The sequence below is a fragment of the Periplaneta americana genome, chromosome 16 (genome assembly GCF_040183065.1).
Source record: "Periplaneta americana isolate PAMFEO1 chromosome 16, P.americana_PAMFEO1_priV1, whole genome shotgun sequence".
NCBI lineage: Eukaryota > Metazoa > Arthropoda > Insecta > Blattodea > Blattidae > Periplaneta > Periplaneta americana.
In genome coordinates this window covers 10,313,597-10,332,636 of record NC_091132.1, presented here as the reverse complement: position 1 = coordinate 10,332,636, position 19,040 = coordinate 10,313,597, and the positions used below count along the sequence as shown (strand labels likewise).

The following is a 19,040-nucleotide window of genomic DNA, read 5'->3' as shown; positions in this document are numbered from 1 at the left end:
ATTTTCAATGCTTTTCTGTTTGCATGTTGGTATAAATGCTACATAATCACGCTGCGCGGATAGCGGCTACGCGCGTTGATGCTAATGGAGGTAGAGAGCAAGTTATGGAATCTGGTGCGATTAAGGTTAGACAAGAATTTAGTCTACAGCCAGAAACTCGTGTACAGAAATCGGATCGTATTGTATCTAAAGTACATCCGAAGTACTATAAGCAAGCATACAGGCACGAATGGGAGTCTATGCCCGATTTTAAGGGTATGTTTGATATCATTTTTACTCTGTGTTTTGACATTCAAAGTAATTGATTGTCCTATATAAGAGCTTGATAATTATTTACTTTAGCGATACCGTACTTGTCTCTTGTCTATGGAAATAATGTACACGTGGTGAACGAAATAATAAATAACGGGGTATGTGGATATTGTGAACGCTCAGTGAAAGTAAGTAGAAACTGTTTTGGTTTTAATTGCGGTACATTTTATACACCGTCAAAAAGCAAATCGACAAAGATTGGTGGGAAGGTATCAGGGCGGACATAACCTAAACTAACTTAACCTAACCTAACTTCCGGAGAGTGAGAGGTAGTCTAAAAGCATAAGTGAATGGAAATCATACAGAAAAAAGTAGAGAAATAGTGGATATGAACGGTATCGCTAAAGTAAATAATTACGAAATGCTTTGTTTATAAGAAGTAAATAGCTTAAGTTAGATGGAAATACGTCTTTGAATTATAAATCATAATGGGAGGAACTAACGCACAGGTAGTTCAGGTGATTTTGGAAGTGAAAATCGTGGAATTTATAAAAGACTTTTTGTGGAGATGAAGTTGAATATTTAAGGATTTTGACATGAGAGGTGCGTCATAAGGCGAAAACGTAATACGGCGAAGTAGGGGAAGTTATCCCCACCCACATGAAATGTGCATTCGACACAACACTAGCCTATCACGTAGAGTGTGTGGTGAGCTTGTAGGGGTAAAGTGGAAAGGGGTCGTGGGCGGAGCTTAGCGTTCGCCGTATTACGTTTTTACCCCGTCATAATGGAGGTAAATATGTGGTGGTTTCTAGTAAAAAAAGGAAACTTAGGAATATAAAACACGTGAACATGAAATGTGAAATACGTAGAAGTTATAATGGGACGCAAGAAGCACTGGAAAATAGTACAACGCAACAAATAATGGTCAAACAAGGACACAGACTTCATAATGTGACTGCTTGTACATATCCATCATTGCTGTTGAGTTTTCAAGTGGTCGAGTGGATTCCAGGAATTTTGCCACACATAAGATGGCTGTTTTAATGTCTTTGGAAATATCCGACTCATTTGATCACCCGTGACAGGTGGCACTCATTGTAGCTGGCATTGAGCCACTATTTAGCTGCAATTGCTAGAGCCGAAATAACATTTGCAAAGAAAAGGAAGGGCGCGCTTCCGAACAGGAGCAGTGGCATTTCCCCTAAGGTTAGAGCTAAAGTTTAGGTGTGTGTGTATTAATCGAAAAAAGTGTCATATAAAAATGCGTCCTATTCTCAATATTTTCTAGCCACTAATTTTCGATTAATACACACACACCTAAACTGAGCTCTAACCTTAGGGGAAAGCCACTGCCCCTGTTCAGAAGCGCGCCTAAAAGGAAACCTTCACCAATACTTATTATAAATTTCGAGGTGGAGCATTAACTCTAACCCATTTCTTGGAGCCTGGTCACCCTAGCCAGTACCAAGAACTCATGTCTAAAAGCTGTACATACACACATGATTGCCATATTTACACCGATGGATCCCATATAAGTAATAATGAAGAAAATTACAAGGTTGAATGTGCTTTTGTTATCTATAATAACAATTTAGAAATATATTCTGCATTGTACAAACTGTCCTCAAATTTCTCAATTTTTGAAGCTGAACTCTGAGCCAATAAATCTGCAGTACAATGATGTAGAGAAAAGAACAAAAATGTACGGATATTGAGTGACTCGCAAGCTTTGCTGAACACAACTACAAATACAATTTAAACCCAGTCTATAAAATTGGAAATGGAAAAATGCCTCCATGTCTGCCTTTACTGGATTTGTAGGCATACTGGATTCACAGATTCTACAGATTGCCGCTTCTATTCTTTGGAGCTGATTTGATGTTAAGGCCCATGTTTCTGATCCATATAATAATAAAGTTGGGAGTGCTATTGTTTTATAAAATTTCAAAATTGTCTTAGGTCTGACTTTCTTTAGTGATGTTGATTTTATTGTACCTAAAAGTTGTTGAAATTTGGCTAATTTGATGTCTATATCCCTAGAGTTTATGTAGAAGAGATGACAACCAAGGTAATTAAATTCACTGACTTGTTCTATACACTGATTATTAATAACAATTTTAGATCTTTGATGATTTTTCCCTTCAAAAGCCATTATTTTAGTTTTATTTGTACAGATATTCAGATTATAGTCGTTTGTTATTTGTTGTAAAGTGTAGGCTATACTGCCTTTTGTAAATTGTCTTCAGAATTAGCTAAAATGATTTGCATAAAGTATGGTAGTGTATTAAGTGAGTAGTTACGGATCGTGAAGTGTGTTGTTAGTTCAGTTTCCCAAGTCTTAATAATATCATTTATATAGATATTAAACAGGGTAGGGGACATTGAACAAACCTGTTTCACTCTCTGGTTTATTATTCTACTTTCATTACTTGTAATGTTATTAATTTTGATTTTGATATTTGTACTTTCGTACATGCTTTGTATTGCTTGAATAGATGATCTGGAATTTCTGTTTTATCTAAAATTTCCCAAAGCCGTCAAAAGCTTTTTGATAATCAACAAATGTCATGTGGGTTGGTATGTTAAATTCTCTGTGTTTCTCAATAATTTGTGCTAATGTGAAACTACTATCAATGCAGGATCTGTTTCGTCTAAAACCATTTTGTTCCTCTACCAAAAGTGCTTCTGTGATTGTGTTTTACCTATTGGTTATTATTTTTGCGTATATTTTGTAGGCTGAATTTAATAGATTGAATCCTCTATAATTATTACAGTCTTTACGATTTCCCTTCTTATAAATGGCCACTACAACAGATTCATTCCATTCCTCTGGAATTCATCCACTTATCCAGCATATATTAATGAAGTCAAAAAATTTGTACAAAAAACATGAAGGGGTATATTTAAATAATTTCATGAAGCGCGCTTCCGTACAGGGGCAGTGGCATTTCCTCTTAAGGTTAGAGCCGAGTTTAGGTGTGTGTATTAATTGAAAATTAGGGGCTAGAAAATATTGAGAATAGGACGCATGTTCATATGGCTTTTTTTTTTTCGATTAATACACACACACCTAAACAGGGCTCTAACCTTAGAGAAAATGTCAATGCCCCTGTATAGAAGCGCGCCCATTCAATGTTAATGCCATATGAGCCGGGTGCTTTCCGGTACTTGCATCTACAAATTACTAATAATTTTAATTCTTCTATACTAATGAAGTCAATATTCATATCTTTTGAAGCATAACTTGATGTTTGACTATTATTACTAGTCCAAAGATGATAATATTGTAATGAGTCTTTTGTTTTTAATTACCATTATTGAAATTTACTACATATTTGTGACATGAGTTTGTGGTTTGTTACAGGTTGGTTGAGGGGAGTACCTGGTCAACCAACTCGTGCTTACTGCACATTCTGCAACAAGAGTCTTCATGCACATAGATTGAGCCTCTTGAAACATACTTGTACACTTAAGCATACAAAGGCAGCACAAAAGAATTTTGCATTGAAGGTAATAAAAATAATAATAATAATTGTTTTTGTAAATAATACATTGCTGTTCATCATGTCAAATAATCTAAATGAATGTAACATTCCTTTTTGTTTCTCATAGAAATTGAATATATAAAAGTAAAAGCACAGTCTAGTATATACAGTTGCGAAGCTCAATACGTAGTAAATATGCAAACATTAGGTAGTTGCTCACCACGAGGGTCGCTAATATCGCCTCATTACAGGCAATGCAAAATAGTACCGTCACAGTCTATTGTTTCTAGCACCCTCAAAACTCAAGCTTCGTGACTGTATATAGTAGACTGTGGTAAAAGTATGTATGTGTATGTTCTCTGTACAGATCTACAGTAGGCCTACATGCTTTGACTGATATTTGACAAATTTTACACACTTACTCTTCACAACCAGAAAAAAAAAACATAGGCTGCATTAAAATTGGACAAATGGACTTTATATTATTACAAAAAATAAAAAATACGATTAAACATATATGTGTAATTAAAATAGCCTCTTCTAAAGTCAGTTATTGTTTATTTCTGTTATATTTAGCATCGACTTCCATTTGGCTGTGGGGAAAATAACACAAAATTGAACAACATTGTCGATAAATTATGAAAGGCAAAATCTAGAAAATTCATGCAGTGAGTAACTTTACACAATTTAGGACCATATTATGACTTTCTCGATACAGTTGTAGATAGTGAGCAGTCTGTGTTTTATCCAACTGAATTCTTTGAAAATCACAAGGAATGCCACCATCCTACAGTTCGTTTTGAGGAAACTTACGTAACTACTTCTTAGCCAACAATTCCTTTCTTTCAAAGTGCACATATCTATAACATTACCACCACAAAATAATTGTAAGGGAAAAATTATTCCGGGGCCAGGCATCAAACCCGGGACCTTTGGCTGAGTGCATGAATGGTCTACCGACTGAGCTACCCAGGAACTGTACCAGATCCAGGCTCAGTTATACCCTTTTTTTAATCCACATATCTCAAGTAGGTTGACAAGATGTCAGAGACCCAGCATTGAGTGCACACTTTCTGTGTGACTTAAATTTGTGGGTTTTTGTTAATGAACAGTAACATATAATTAATATATAAATCTGGCTTTCAGGTGAAGGAAATAATTGAGCCAAAGTCTGATAGAATTCCTGAGTAGCTCAGTTAGTGGAGCGTTGGTGCTCTCAGCCAAAGGTCCTGGCCGCAGAACAATTTTTCCCTTGAAATTATTCAGTCAACTTTACAGGGAGCTATACGTGAAAGCCAGATTTGTATTACCATCACAGGTTTATTCATAGGCGCATGAGGAACTATATCAGGAACTTTCATTAGATTGCATCAAAAATATAAAATATAAATAAATATAAAATATAAACTTCCTAAAGAAGTACAGGATGAAATCGTTTCATCAGTCATAAAATTTCTGTTTCAATACTTAGAAACCACTTATGTAGTGTTCATAGTGTTTAAATGTCATATAAATATTGAAAAAGTTCTAATGTTTGTATTTAAAACTACAATATCTTTTCGTTTTTATTATTTTAAAAACAACTTCTGTGGTGTTCATAAATTTTTCGAACAACACAAAACGTGAAACTATTTCTACTGTTATTTTTTATTTCCAAAAAGACATTCTTTCTGACAATGATGTTATATTTTTTTTTATTGGGTTATTTTACGACGCTGTATCAACATCTAGGTTATTTAGCGTCTGAATGATATGAAGGTGATAATGCCGGTGAAATGAATCAGGGGTGCAGCACCGAAAGTTACCCAGCATACAATGATGTTATAAAAGCACCCATTCTCTTCTGTGTATAATGGGGGGGACTGTAAACTATTCTGTGTCTTTTGGCAAGCATATGTATCTGTGTCAGATTTAATATATAAACTTGTACAGTGTAACATTTACTTCACTTAAAAATAGAAGCAAATAGAAAACCCTGGCAATGCCAGTTACTTTAAGCTAGTATTAAATAAGCACATATCAGCATATTTGTAGTGATTAAATAGTACATTATGCAATGAGCCTATAATGAAGGTAATTAAGAAGTGAGTATGGATATTTATGAAACGAGTGCAAGCGAGTTTCATAATTTTCATATGAGCTTCTTAATTACCATTATAGGCGAGTTTCATACGACTTTTTATGCTCGACCATATTTCTAACTTGATATTATTAATTTTATTTGTATTTGACATTGAGCAATGTTCCGTATGTTGTGAGATGTGCGCAGACGCGAAAGTATTGATTTTTTCCGAGGAACAGATGTCCACATTGACCTTGCTAGGCCATAAGAACCTACAGAGATAACATTGAAATTAAATTAGACATTGAAAAACGAGATGACAAATTGAATTTATTTGAATATTATTTACAATTAACTCTAATTATTATAGTAACAGAACATAACCTTCTGCGACAGTATTGGATTTCCAGCCTCCGTGACTTTTCGCTAATTCTCTTTTGATTGCATATCCGAGAATAATCGATACTTGCGGTTTTATAACGGTAGAAAGCTGAGCTGTCGTTGGCTGAACAGTTGTAACCTGAGTCGTCATTGGCTGAAAGACCTGACCTTTAATGAGTAGGTGTACTTTAATGACATGCATTAAAGGTCTGCTACCAGGTGTATAATTACTACATTTCGGCATGGTCGAGAATAAAGAATTATATGAAACGAGCTCATGCTCTATTAATGAATGTTAATTATAGTTCAACAAAGATATTGGCACAATCTGGTGGTTTTACTTGAAGATGAAAATTAAGTAGATTTTGCCAAAAGAGATCTTTTTGTGCAGTCAGGTAGTTGTGCAAACATATTTATTTTCTTGATACTGTTGATAAAAATATTCTTTGGTTATTGTTGAACCTTATATGCACAATGTCCGTAACATTTTCGTTATCTGTATCTAAACTCCGTCCTCGAAAGGTCAAAACTGTCATGAAAGTCTCACACTTGTGTCCAGGAAGCATTGCAGATACTGTAAAATTTCCAAGTCTATTCTCGGCATCGTTTCCTGGGAGATAAGTTATTATACATTAAGACAGTGTCTATCATTAGTTTTCGTGTACTGTTTAACATAAGTTAACAGTGTTTTCACCTAAGAATTTTGCAGACATTGTTAACCTTTGGCGCTGAGAAACTGAATTACTGCACATAGCTCCATTTTTCACCATAAGTACCATCTTCAGATATGTTTCACAAGCAATCTTTCCCATCAGTCACTTAGATTTGTTGTGGTAACAAGAATGCTTAAGAAATGTCTGTCACAGACCAATTTGAATCAACAATTGGCTCAATTGCAAGCCAAATCTAAGGGGCTTGATTTGATTACACCTCATAAAATACCATGCCCATATTTTATAAACTCGAATTTCTGATTAATGTGAAAATGTGCGTGGGTGTATATTTAATAAGATTTCACTGATACTAAAAAGAGTTCAATTGTTTTATTAATTTTACAGAATATTCAAATAGAAGATGTAAGAGGAAACATGGAAGGCCTGGGTACTTCAGAAGAAGATGGGTCTAAGACTCGGGAGCCAAGCGTTGAGATTATTGAGGAAGTTGATATGACTGGGGATAAAGAAGTTGATGATGATAATGATGACGATGATGGAATGAGAGAGAATGATGGTGACTTAACAGTGATTGCAGAAGAACCCGAAGAAGAAGCGCCTACCATCCCTAAGAAAAGAGCGGTAATAAGAATTTCTCTGTTTTGATTACTTTTTTGTTACTTGAAGTTCTGTGTTGCTGTAGAAAATAGATTTTAAGATTTTCACTTATACAGTAGTTTTGATAATTTGAGTTGCATGGGACCGACACTACTTTGGATTATTGAAAACTCGGAGTATATGAAAAGGGACCAAAATTAAAAAAATACACATACTATGAACACATTACATAAATGTAATAGTGAGGGTCACAGAAGAACAGTTCCTAAACAGCAAATGTTGCCGTCTTGTCAGTGTTGCCAATTGTTACCAGGTATCACCATATGAAGTAAAATCACGATCCTACATACTGATACTGAATGACTTACTTACTTACCATACTCTACCTTTATGTTGGAAGGTTATTCTAAATAGTTCAATAATTTGTAGCATATTTTCGTAGGCAAACTATAGGAGAAAGGGATGAACATGTTAGGTATTTTGTCTGGCAATATGAAATTCATTGGTTTGACCGAACAATTAATTCACGAGACCTAACCTAAAAATGTATTTTGTTTGACCACGTGGAATTATTAGTACTAACTTCGAAAACCGAATACCACTATGAAATGTATGCTTAAGAATACTTACTCCTAATAATTGCATACAGTGGACAGGTGCTGGATTGGTACATTCTTATTCTGTAAAGATGGCGAGTGAGGCAATTGTCGTCCTGGCAGAAGCCTTTACTTGTCCAAGTCTTCTCTGCTTCCTTTGAGTTTCATTTGGTTCTCAAGTTCTTCAATCTTCTCCCATACTTTCCTTTAACAGCTTCGTGGCATTTCCGACCTTCCTCCTGAGATGTGTCTCAGGTTTTATTAGAATTTGATTGTTCCTTTCTTGGCAAGAAAGTTCTGTAATTTCATTCCGAAATATTCCAAATGTGTGATGATATCCATTGGAAACCTATCCACTTTTTCTGATATTTTAGGAATTTTTAAGTGTTTGGCATTTTCTGTTGGTCTCAGATTCTAGAATTTTATTGTGGGTTATACCTTGTACAGCGAGCGGCCTTTGAGTCTATTACGATCATTGCTTTGTTGAATTTTGTTAAATTGTATGTTTGTATAATTTACGTCTTAATTCTGTAGCTGTAACTGTCAACAATTATCTCTAGAGTGTTCGTGAACTTTATGTTCCTGATTGTGTTTCATTAATCATAAAAGTGTATGTTTGCAGACATTCTATGGAGGGTTCGAAAAGTTATACAAGACAGATATTTAAAAACTTGTAGCACATATTTGATGCTGAGTATAAATAGAATGATCTTTCCAACCTTTCGACCTTTCAGATAAGCAACTTATCTTTTGCTAGTAGTTAACTTGTCAAATGTAAATAGGTCGCCGTTGTATGCATTTAAGATTCAGTTATGTGACATCTTAGTGGGGTATGAATTCATCTGTTTATCGAACTGCTGTGATCCATAACCATTTAACAAGTTCAAATTGTAAAATTAAGGCAAGTGATATATGTAATATTTTATATCATAAAGTGCTACATACATTGCCGTATTTAAATTATTAGTCTTTTGCTACAAATGGATGTGAGTAAGATTTTTGCAAAATTACATAATTTTGATTAGTGTGTGGTTTAATGGTTCTTAAAAAGTGGAACACACCCTCCAGACTGAGTGACGAACAAAATTACCCCTTCTGTAAAGTAATGTAGTGATTAGAAAGAACACGATTTCAAAGATAGTGTCCCATATTCTCTTTGGTCTTCTTTGTCCAGTTCTTTTATCTGTTGTCAATAGTTTAGTTATATTTTCGGCAGTCTAATTTCATCCATTTTTTGTATATGCTTGTACCAAGATATTTTTCTTTATTGTGGAGTTGTCATTTGTCAACAGTTTCTTCTACCATGGCAGGAGAAAAACAGTAATACGTTTTATGAAACTTAGCACTGAAAATTTGAAAGTTTGACTATCAAATGACGCGTACCATATTAATATTCATTTGATAATAGTCATATGAAAGTGTTACCATCATTTTGAAACACTGTGTATATATTTTTCTCAATGGCAGGTACTTGACTTTGCGTCATTCACTCAATATATTACGGTACATGAAAGATTTGTCTGGTTAATGCTGAGTTCTTGGCAATAAAGCCATATCTTGTTCTCCAATATAGGAGAATGATGTAGCTAAAAGTATAACCATTTCAATATAGGCAATATATTTTTTATGTTATGGCGCTTATGTCACCTACAAGCAATCCCCAAATTGCAAATCAAGATTTCAGGCATAACTCCCTGTAAAGTTGATTTGAATAATTTCGAGGGAAAAATTGTTCCGGAGCCGGGTATCGAACCCGGGACCTTTGGTTTAACGTACCAACGCTCTGCCACTGAGCTACCCGGGAACTCTAACCGACACCGATCCAATTTTTCCCTCTATATCCACAGACGTCAAAGTGGGCTGACAACCATCAAGCAACCAACTTCGAGTGCAAACTAACTCCGTGTGACTTAAATTGTGGTTTTCTGTTAACGAACAGTGACGTGTATTATGCAAATCAAGATTTCAGGCATAACTCCCTGTAAAGTTGATTTGAATAATTTCGAGGGAAAAAATTGTTCCAGAGCTGGGTATCGAACCCGGGACCTTTGGTTTAACGTACCAATGCTCTGCCACTGAGCTATCCGGGAACTCTGACCGACACCGATCCAATTTTTCCCTCTATATCCACAGACGTCAAAGTGGGCTGACAACCATCAAGCAACCAACTTCGAGTGCACACTAACTCTGTGTGACTTAAATTGTGGTTTTCTGTTAACGAACAGTGACATGTATTATGCAAATCAAGATTTCAGGCATAACTCCCTGTAAAGTTGATTTGAATAATTTCGAGGGAAAAATTGTTCCGGAGCCGGGTATCGAACCCGGGACCTTTGGTTTAACGTACCAACGCTCTGCCACTGAGCTACCCGGGAACTCTAACCGACACCGATCCGACACAATTTAAGTCACACGGAGTTAGTGTGCACTCGAAGTTGGTTGCTTGATGGTTATCAGCCCACTTTGACGTCTGTGGATATAGAAGGAAAAATTGGATCGGTGTTGGTTAGAGTTCCCAGGTAGCTCAGTGGCAGAACGTTGGTACGTTAAACCAAAGGTCCCAGGTTCGATACCCGGCTCCGGAACAATTTTTCCCTCGAAATTATTCAATCCCCAAATTGTTTGGAGGAACACACCTGCCATTGGTTAGTGAGTCCATATGACCTAGTTGGGAACATTGTCAGACAGGGGACGTTTATGTATGCCATGGCAGTTTAGCATGCTGAAATGGCATTTTCTCAATTTTGATGCATCACAGGCTGGGCTGGGATTTGAGTAGGAGAGATTATAGAATGCACTTCACTACCCCAGCAACCCATCTGGTTAATGTGAATGTCCTTCATCTATGTCTGTTGCATATTCTCAACATTGTTGACATGTTTATTATCTTACAACTTCTCTGTAAATTCGAAAAAGGGTGAAAAGTTCTGTGCATTAAAATGTAATTTAGAAAGTTCACTTCCCAATATTCATTATGTTATTTAATTTAGTCACTTCAGTTTTCATGAGTGCAGGTCAACATTCATATATCGAAGTTTTTCAAACTGTACGTGTCCCCTGGGTGGTACCAAATGAGCAGGAGAAAATTCAAACAACATTCCAAGTCAGCCATTATCTGGGCTAAACAAAAAAACATCTTGCAATGGAATTTGGGAGAACTTTCATCTGCAAAGAAGATTGAACTAAAGCCAACACTACTACAGAAATTATCCAGTACTGTACTATAAACTGAAAGCATACACAATTTAAGCCTAGAAAAATTGTCAGTGGAATGCTAATAGCAGTGATGAAAAAGAACTTGAAATCAAAATTTAAAATCATCATAGAAATGAATATAGTGAGGGTCACGTAAGAGCAGTTCCTAAACAGCAAATATTGCTGTCTTGTCAGTTCAATGTTGCCAGCTGTTACCAGATTTCACCATATGAAATAGAATCACGATCCTACATACTGAATGACTTATTTACTTACCGTACTTTACCTTTATGTTGAAAGGTTATTCTAAATAATTCAATAATTTGTAACATATTTTCGTAGGCAAACTTTAGGAGAAGGGGATCAACATATTAGGTATTTTGTCTGGTAATATGACCTTTGGGGAGGCCGATACATAGATGGGAGGATACTATTAAAATGGATTTGAGGGAGGTGGGATATGATGATAGACACTGGATTAATCTTGCTCAGGATAGGGACCAATGGTAGGCTTATGTGAGGGCAGCAATGAACCTCCGGGTTCCTTAAAAGCCAGTAAGTTAGTTAATATGAATTCATTGGTTTGACTAGACAGTTGATTTACGATACCTAACCTAAAAATGTGTTTTGTTTGACCACATGAAATTATTAGTACTAACTCCGAAAACCGAATGTCACCATGAAATGTATGCTTAAGAATACTTAATCCTAATAATTTTGCTATTCTAGTTATAATTGCTGTCTCTGTGAGCATAATTTCTTCTCCATTATCTTCTTTTGGTTAAATCTGAAAGAACAGAATGCCAGTAGAAGTTATCTCCACTCTCGCAGCATGCTTTACGCTGACTGCCATGCTTTTTCCTCTTTTTGACATTATTGTAATAAAAATCTAATCACGAAAGAAATTCAATGAAATATGAAATAGTATTTCTATCGATCACCCACCTGCATTATCACACCCAAATATGTTATATTTATTTACATTTACCTGACTATAGTCTTGAATTGTAACCACAATGCAACACATAAAATAGCTATTATGCATTAGTATTAATATTGATATTAATTAACTATTACTATGTTAAAATTTCACTAGCTTCCAGTAACCGGCTCAGAAATCTAGTACAATTTCAATGCCATGGAACTCCAGTATCTACAACTTTTGTCTCAGCTGCCAACATAACAGTTACAAAATCACTACCATTTGTAGTATTTGTCAGTATCGAAATTCGAAACGAAGTTGGCAGAAGAAAATTCAACCTACAGAATAGAAAATCACCACAGTTCCCTAGCATATGTAAAAATGGGGGGAAAATGGTTAGGTTTCACCCTTAGGGTATGAAGTAAGCTGACCCAGGCTATATGTTTAGTTCAGTCAACTCACAAAAGATACTGCTCGTTTCCTTCTCAGACTCGAGAAATGTCGACTCCACAACCCACAGGGGGACCTCTTTCAACACACGTATTGGACACAGCAAAAGGCAATCCTGTTGGTGGTCTCCAGGTCAGCTTGTACAAGTTGATTGATGGAAGATGGACACACATCAGTGATGGGTAAGCTGTTGAAGCATTACGGAATTTAATGAAATCATAAGTTAGTTCTTATGTTTTGTGACTGGCTTTGTTATTTACTTTCACGTAAACTTGGAATTGAAAACGAAGCTTCAGCTTCTAATTTTACATCATTCCAGTTGCGTGTATATGAACTTAATGTGAGGTTTGTTATATCTATATTATTGCAATGCGTTATATTTCAGAATGACTAATCCTGATGGTCGGTACACCAACTTCATCCAGAGATCAGACTTCACAGCAGGGCGTTACAAACTTCATTTTGATGTGGATCGCTACTTTGAATTAAGAAAACTTGAGTCATTATATCCCTTTATTGAGGTATGTTACACTTGTACTATAATTGCTTAATGCATAGAACATAAAATTCTTCTCTAGACAGTCATTCCTAAAAGCAGATCTTTGAATGCTAAGCAAGCATGTTAAAATTGAATATTATATGGTAGCATGCAAAAAATACTTTTAACTAGGGTTCCCATATGTCCTGTAGAATACAGGAACTTCCCTTTTTTCTTTTTTATTTCTATTGTCTTGAAGGAGGTCCTTGGGGTATGTTTTTTGTCCCTTATTTAAAAATTAGTGACTGAAAAAATAAAACCGTGAATATCAACTCCTGTTTTATTATTAAGTATGTCCCTATCACAGTTGGTGACATTAGAATTTCCTTCATTGGCAACATTGAAGGTGAAACTGAAAACAGTTCATACTATGAAACAAACTGCGACCTGCTCAAACATTGTTGAATCTCACTTGTTTATGTTAAGTGGAAAATGTTCTGAATTCCAAAGATACTGTTAGTAAATTGAGGGAAATTGTTAAATGAGAACATTTAGATGAAGTTGGTTGCAAAACGGTACTGTCGAATACAGGGGGGAGAGCCATTAATCCTTCCCATTGAAGCTTTAAGGAACCAACCTGGACAAATACCCAATGTCCCATCCCTACCTTCCCGTAGTGCAGCTGTTAGTAAGCATAATTTTACAAGCTGAACTAAAGGGAGGGGCTACTCATGAATTAGCACTGATCAGCTTGATGAGTTAATGACCGAATTTGGTATAATTTTCCTCTATTCAATACCTAATTCTCTTTTTACCCTTTCCTATCCAGTCCTCTGACTGAACTCTTACTTTCTTTGACCCCGACAGTATTAGAGCATTCGAGGCCTAGGGGTTCATTTCACTTTCCTTCCTACCCTTCCTACTTTTCTCTTTGTAGTGCTGACCTGCTATGGCACTAAAATCGTTCTTCAGTGGCTTAAGGAGGGAAAGTTGGTGATCAACAAGATCGCCCAACTAGGTCCAGTGGACCCGTCGACCAACAGCAGGTGTGGTCCTCCAGACATTCTGGGGGTTGTGTGTGAATGAAGTAGCCACCAAAACATTAAAATATGGTGTTCACTTAAATCGGCTACAACTTGCCATTTAACTATCATAATCCACTGTTGATTCCCGATTTACCACGCAAATCGTCTGTAGCTGCATTTAGATTGGCAACAGGCCATGACTGTTTGGCCAAGCATCTGCATAGAAATGGAATATATCAGTCTCCTAACTGTCCATTGTATAACTCAAATCAAGAAATGGATTCAGAACATCTCAAAATCTGTGCGTCAGTGGCTAACCATGACAATATCTTTGAAAAATATTGGAGTGCAAGAGGTCAAATGACTTTATTGTCAAATGCCTGGCATTAGAAAACAACAACAACAACAGATGAAGTTTGAGTGAATCTGTTGAAAAGTATTCATGAAAAGCTCCTAAATTTAAAAAAAATGATAGTTCATTAAATGTATCACTGTTACAAATATAAATGCGTTTTTCTACTAATGGCGGGAACTTGACTGATCGTTATTCGTCCATATAAGCCATTTATGTAGATCAATTTACCTACAGAGTCATTGCCCGGTGTGTGCCGTAGGAGGTTGTTCTGCACTACACCTGCAGTGAGATGATTATGGAGATTTGTTGGGATGCCACAGGGGAACTGGAGTTCTGGGAGAAAACCCCTGTGTTACCTGGACTATGAGCTTGCCCAACACAGGTTATAAATCGGGAGAGGCAGGTTACACCGGAGATCGCACCTAGGTCCACAGGAGTATAAGTCCAGCACTCTAGCCACTAGATCACCGTAGCGGCTACAGATGTAAATGTTGAAAGATTGTTTCTGGCATAAGCTCACTGTGAACTGATGAGAAATAAGTTGCATGTAAAGACAGTAAAATCAGTGCTTATGTTTAAATAATTTTTCATTGAAGATTGTGTTGTATTTCAGGACTTAATGCTCTGCAGCATTGTTACAAGAAATCTATTCTTCAGAAAAGTATTGCATGAGTGACTCTGATTTATAACGGTGTATTCTCAGGTGAACCTATTTTGTAAGGAGTACATTTTCAATTTATTTTGTTTAATTTATTCTTTAAGTACTTTATTTTCAATAATCTATATATATAATTTGAACTGGTAATGGAAATTACGGGAAAACGGCTGAACGGATTTTAATGAGTGACCCCTCATTTTCATGCCTGGCATCCAAAGTTTTTCGGAAAAGTAGTAGTTTTCAGTGAAATGTCAATTTTCCTACATAATTTTCCTATTTTCCAAAATCCATCTGTTGTCAGCTTTGAGAACTAATTTTATTCAATCACGGCCGACTTGATTGAATTTCAGAGCAAAACACACACTACAATAAACAATAGGCTATTACACGAAGGCCATGACATGCAGGATTGCCGACATATTGAGAGCTCAATTCAATTTGTTATTAAAAACTGATTCTGCAGTGTATAATTTTCTGAGTACAGCTGTGTATTGGATATTCAAATCTACGAAACTTGAGGTAGTTTGATGACATTATTACCATTAGAAATTAAATATTATTATAGTTAATATCATGATGCATCTATTTTTCATTAATTGTACATAATATTGATGCTATATTGATGACATGAAAGTGAAACGTTTTGTGGTTATGTAAGTAAATGTAGAGAATATCTTAATTTAGATCTTCATTTCTATAATTTACTGAGTGGCTGCTATATATAACTACAAAACTTAAGTAAGATATACTTAAACTTATTAACCCAGTGGGTTTGGGTCTTTTTCATATAGGGTAAATTAGGGTCTGTTGGACAGTCGAGCATGTTGGACACTTTGTACTTTTAACGTGTTACCTCGCCACTTGTGGGCACCACATTCTGCTAGAAGCCAATGAAAAAAATAGTCCCACTCGTGGGTACTTCTGTCATGGACTTCTAGCAGAATGTGGTGCCCACAAGTGGCGAGGTAACATGTTAAAGTACAAAGTGTCCAACATGCCCAACTGTCAAACAAACCCTAATTTACCCTACTTAATGGCGGTGTAGTGTAGATATTGATATGTGTCATTGTCTTCAGTATTGGCTTGAGAGATGGCAAAAATTACAGTTCCTAAGGAAAGACCAAAAGGTATTACTTACTGATAAAATAAGAGGCCTAGAAAATTTTGTAGTCTCCACATCATTTCAGCAAGATCTCTTAGTAGGATAAAATGATTTTACGCTCTACATTTCAAGTTCTACATGCAGAAGCTATACGAAAGCTATTGTTCGAAAGCTTAGCAAACCTGACATTTTTTTAACTTTTGCCTACAATCCACAATGACATGAAATAGCTACTGCTATCGTCCTGACATTGATACTTGCGTTTTCGCGTTGAAATTCAAAAACTGAAGGTGGATAGGTTCAAGAAAAAGTATTTGGCCTAAAAAAATCCATTGAGAGGGAGTATGTTTCATTATTATGGAAGCAAATAACTATCAAAAAGACAAGTATTCTTCATTGAAAATAAATCTGAAAAATTTTTATTTGAACGTCTAACGAACTTTGTTTGCAGCAGTATTTGCTGCACAAGCCACTAGTAATATTTAATTTGAATTAATTGTACTGTTTCAATTTGTTCAAAGACAATATGGATAAGCACAATACAAAATATACGCCAAAGCTCAATTTTAAAATCAGTGCTGAGTGTCTCGTATTTTTTCCTAATGTTTCTGGGAACCCTACTTCTTACACTAGGGCGAAAAGTAGTTTTTACAATAACTTCTGTTTGCACCTGTTAGTAGCTTCCCACCATATGTTACATGGCAGCAATCGCAACTGATCAATAAAGCTGTTGAAACAATGTCAGGCCCTCTTTTAAGAATGACTGTTTTTGGTTAAGAAATATACAAGTTAAATAAATGCTTTAACAAATGTTTTTTTATTGATAACTATATGAAACAGCTAAGAATTAAATTTAATTATAAAAAATAGGATACACCCGGGTTTGAACTGGGGATCTCTCGACCTGCAGTTCAGTGCAGTTTGATCTGTAGTTACTAATGCTCTCTGTTTCAGATTGTGTTCGATGTGAAGTCCCCTCAAGACCACTATCACGTGCCTCTGCTGCTTAGTCCATTTGGTTACACGACCTACAGAGGCAGCTAATTGTGTGACGTCACTCCACACAGCGCAAGGGTCCATTTGCAGTAAACATTCTTTACAGTGTTTTAATTTATATATTCCAGTCAGTAGCATTAAATACAGTATGTTCCGATTTGTTTTACTTTCTGATTTAATAACTCCTGCTGTGTTTTTATACACGATTTTCAAAATGGAAAGGAAAGTCAGAAACTTAAGTTTATATTGTTTTAATATATATGTATGAATAAGAAACCATTTTTCCTGCTGGGGTATGAGATTAAATATTTTTTTGAGATTGGTGAAATCAAGAGACCTTGCAATTTAATATAGGATTCTTGTGGGAGAAACCTATTGTAAGAAAGTATTCAAATTTAATAATTGTTTTGAAAATATTTAGAGCTCCAGAATTATAGAATTAATTCTTTGTACGGTATTTATAACAAAAATATTTAAAAAGTAGCATTTTATGGCATTAATTATTTTAAGAAATAACGTTTATTAGCTAAAACCTCGTTTTTTTTTTATGTATTTGAGAGGGATAAATAACAATAAGATAATTGGTAACATTTTCTCTGAGGTTCTGGCTGATATGTACAGTCTTAGAAAAAAGTTTCGTCTCAGAAATACTTTATAAGTTCCAGAAAGGACGCAGTGCGCATGATCAGACATACAATGAAGCAAAACTAATTTTATTACCTCAACTAGTCTTTGTCTTGTGAACCAGGTCGCTCAACCTTTGACCATGCACACGGTCTTCTTTTTGGGACTTATAAAGTATCTGTATGACAAAACTTTTTTCTAAGACTGTACATCTATTATCAGGCAGTACATCTCACTTTTCGATATATCAGAGGAAGAACAATTTTATTGTTTGTATGCATCTGAAGTCCGATTAGTGTAATTTATAGCTAATCGGTGATGTATGCAATGGAGAGGGAAAGGAACTGGCCACCCTACTCCATTAACTCATAGTTTAGTTGCCTTATGAGGTTCAAAGCTGTCTCCAGACAGTTGACTAAACGACAACAAATGGTAATGGATATACCTGATCAATGTTAAAATGTTCAGTTAAATAACTATAGTTTCAATTTTGTTGCCAAAAAAAAAAAAATAAATAAATAAATAAAAATAAAAATAAAATCAAACAAACAGAAACCATGAACCTAGCAAAAAAAGTGCACAGTTATATGTTTAGGACAACCATTTTGTTATAATGTATGGCAATTTATTATGTAATTAAAAAATCAACAGTTACAAACAGCAGGTGCCTCCCTTCACCCTGACCAAGAATGATATCCATGTCCACATCAGAGAATATCAGAATTATACTCTCTGGTCCACATACTCTGTAGCATAAAAAAGCAAAGATAAATATTGCACATGCATGGTTTGCATTTTGCTAGACTCCACAAAAACAAAGTTCCCTGCCATATCCTGAAGAATGAAGCAAAATCTGAAAAATGTATTCTAATTCACATTTAAAAAAATGATCATGCATTCTTTGAAATCACTTGCATTTTGCTGAAAAAAAATTTATCCCAGTATTATCTATTTATAGCATTAATTAGCAATGATGAAACTGGCTTCAAATGGTTGCAGTTGTGATGAAATATATTGAAGGAAAATGGTAAAAAAGGAGCGAAAGCATGCTTCATATTTTTATTGTTCTTATTGCAATTGCTATATTTTCATGCCTCTAGAAATATTTTATACATAAGATCATGTAAAGTAATTTTGTTTTCATTTTACTCAATGTCATGATGTCGCTCTTGGTAGAGTGTGAAT

The 19,040-nt window shown here is 35.4% G+C and overlaps 1 protein-coding gene across 1 annotated transcript; it reads left to right on the top strand.

Annotated features, from left to right (window-relative positions):
• Positions 1-20: 20 nt before the first annotated feature.
• On the top strand, positions 21-18,370 carry LOC138692136 (uncharacterized). Its single transcript, XM_069815129.1, has 6 exons — positions 21-255; positions 3,620-3,765; positions 7,242-7,478; positions 12,657-12,799; positions 13,003-13,138; positions 17,190-18,370. Exons 1-6 carry the CDS (start codon positions 36-38, stop codon positions 17,277-17,279), a joined length of 972 nt encoding a protein of 323 aa, XP_069671230.1. The 5' UTR covers positions 21-35; the 3' UTR covers positions 17,280-18,370.
• Positions 18,371-19,040: the final 670 nt, after the last annotated feature.

Bases quoted from the DNA above. Each gene is read 5' to 3' on its own strand.
- LOC138692136 (XM_069815129.1), top strand. From the start codon at position 36: ATGCTACATAATCACGCTGCGCGGATAGCGGCTACGCGCGTTGATGCT. The intron at 256-3,619 runs GTATGTTTGATA...GGTTTGTTACAG, and splicing joins GTCTATGCCCGATTTTAAGG to GTTGGTTGAGGGGAGTACCT. The intron at 12,800-13,002 runs GTAAGCTGTTGA...GTTATATTTCAG, and splicing joins TGGACACACATCAGTGATGG to AATGACTAATCCTGATGGTC.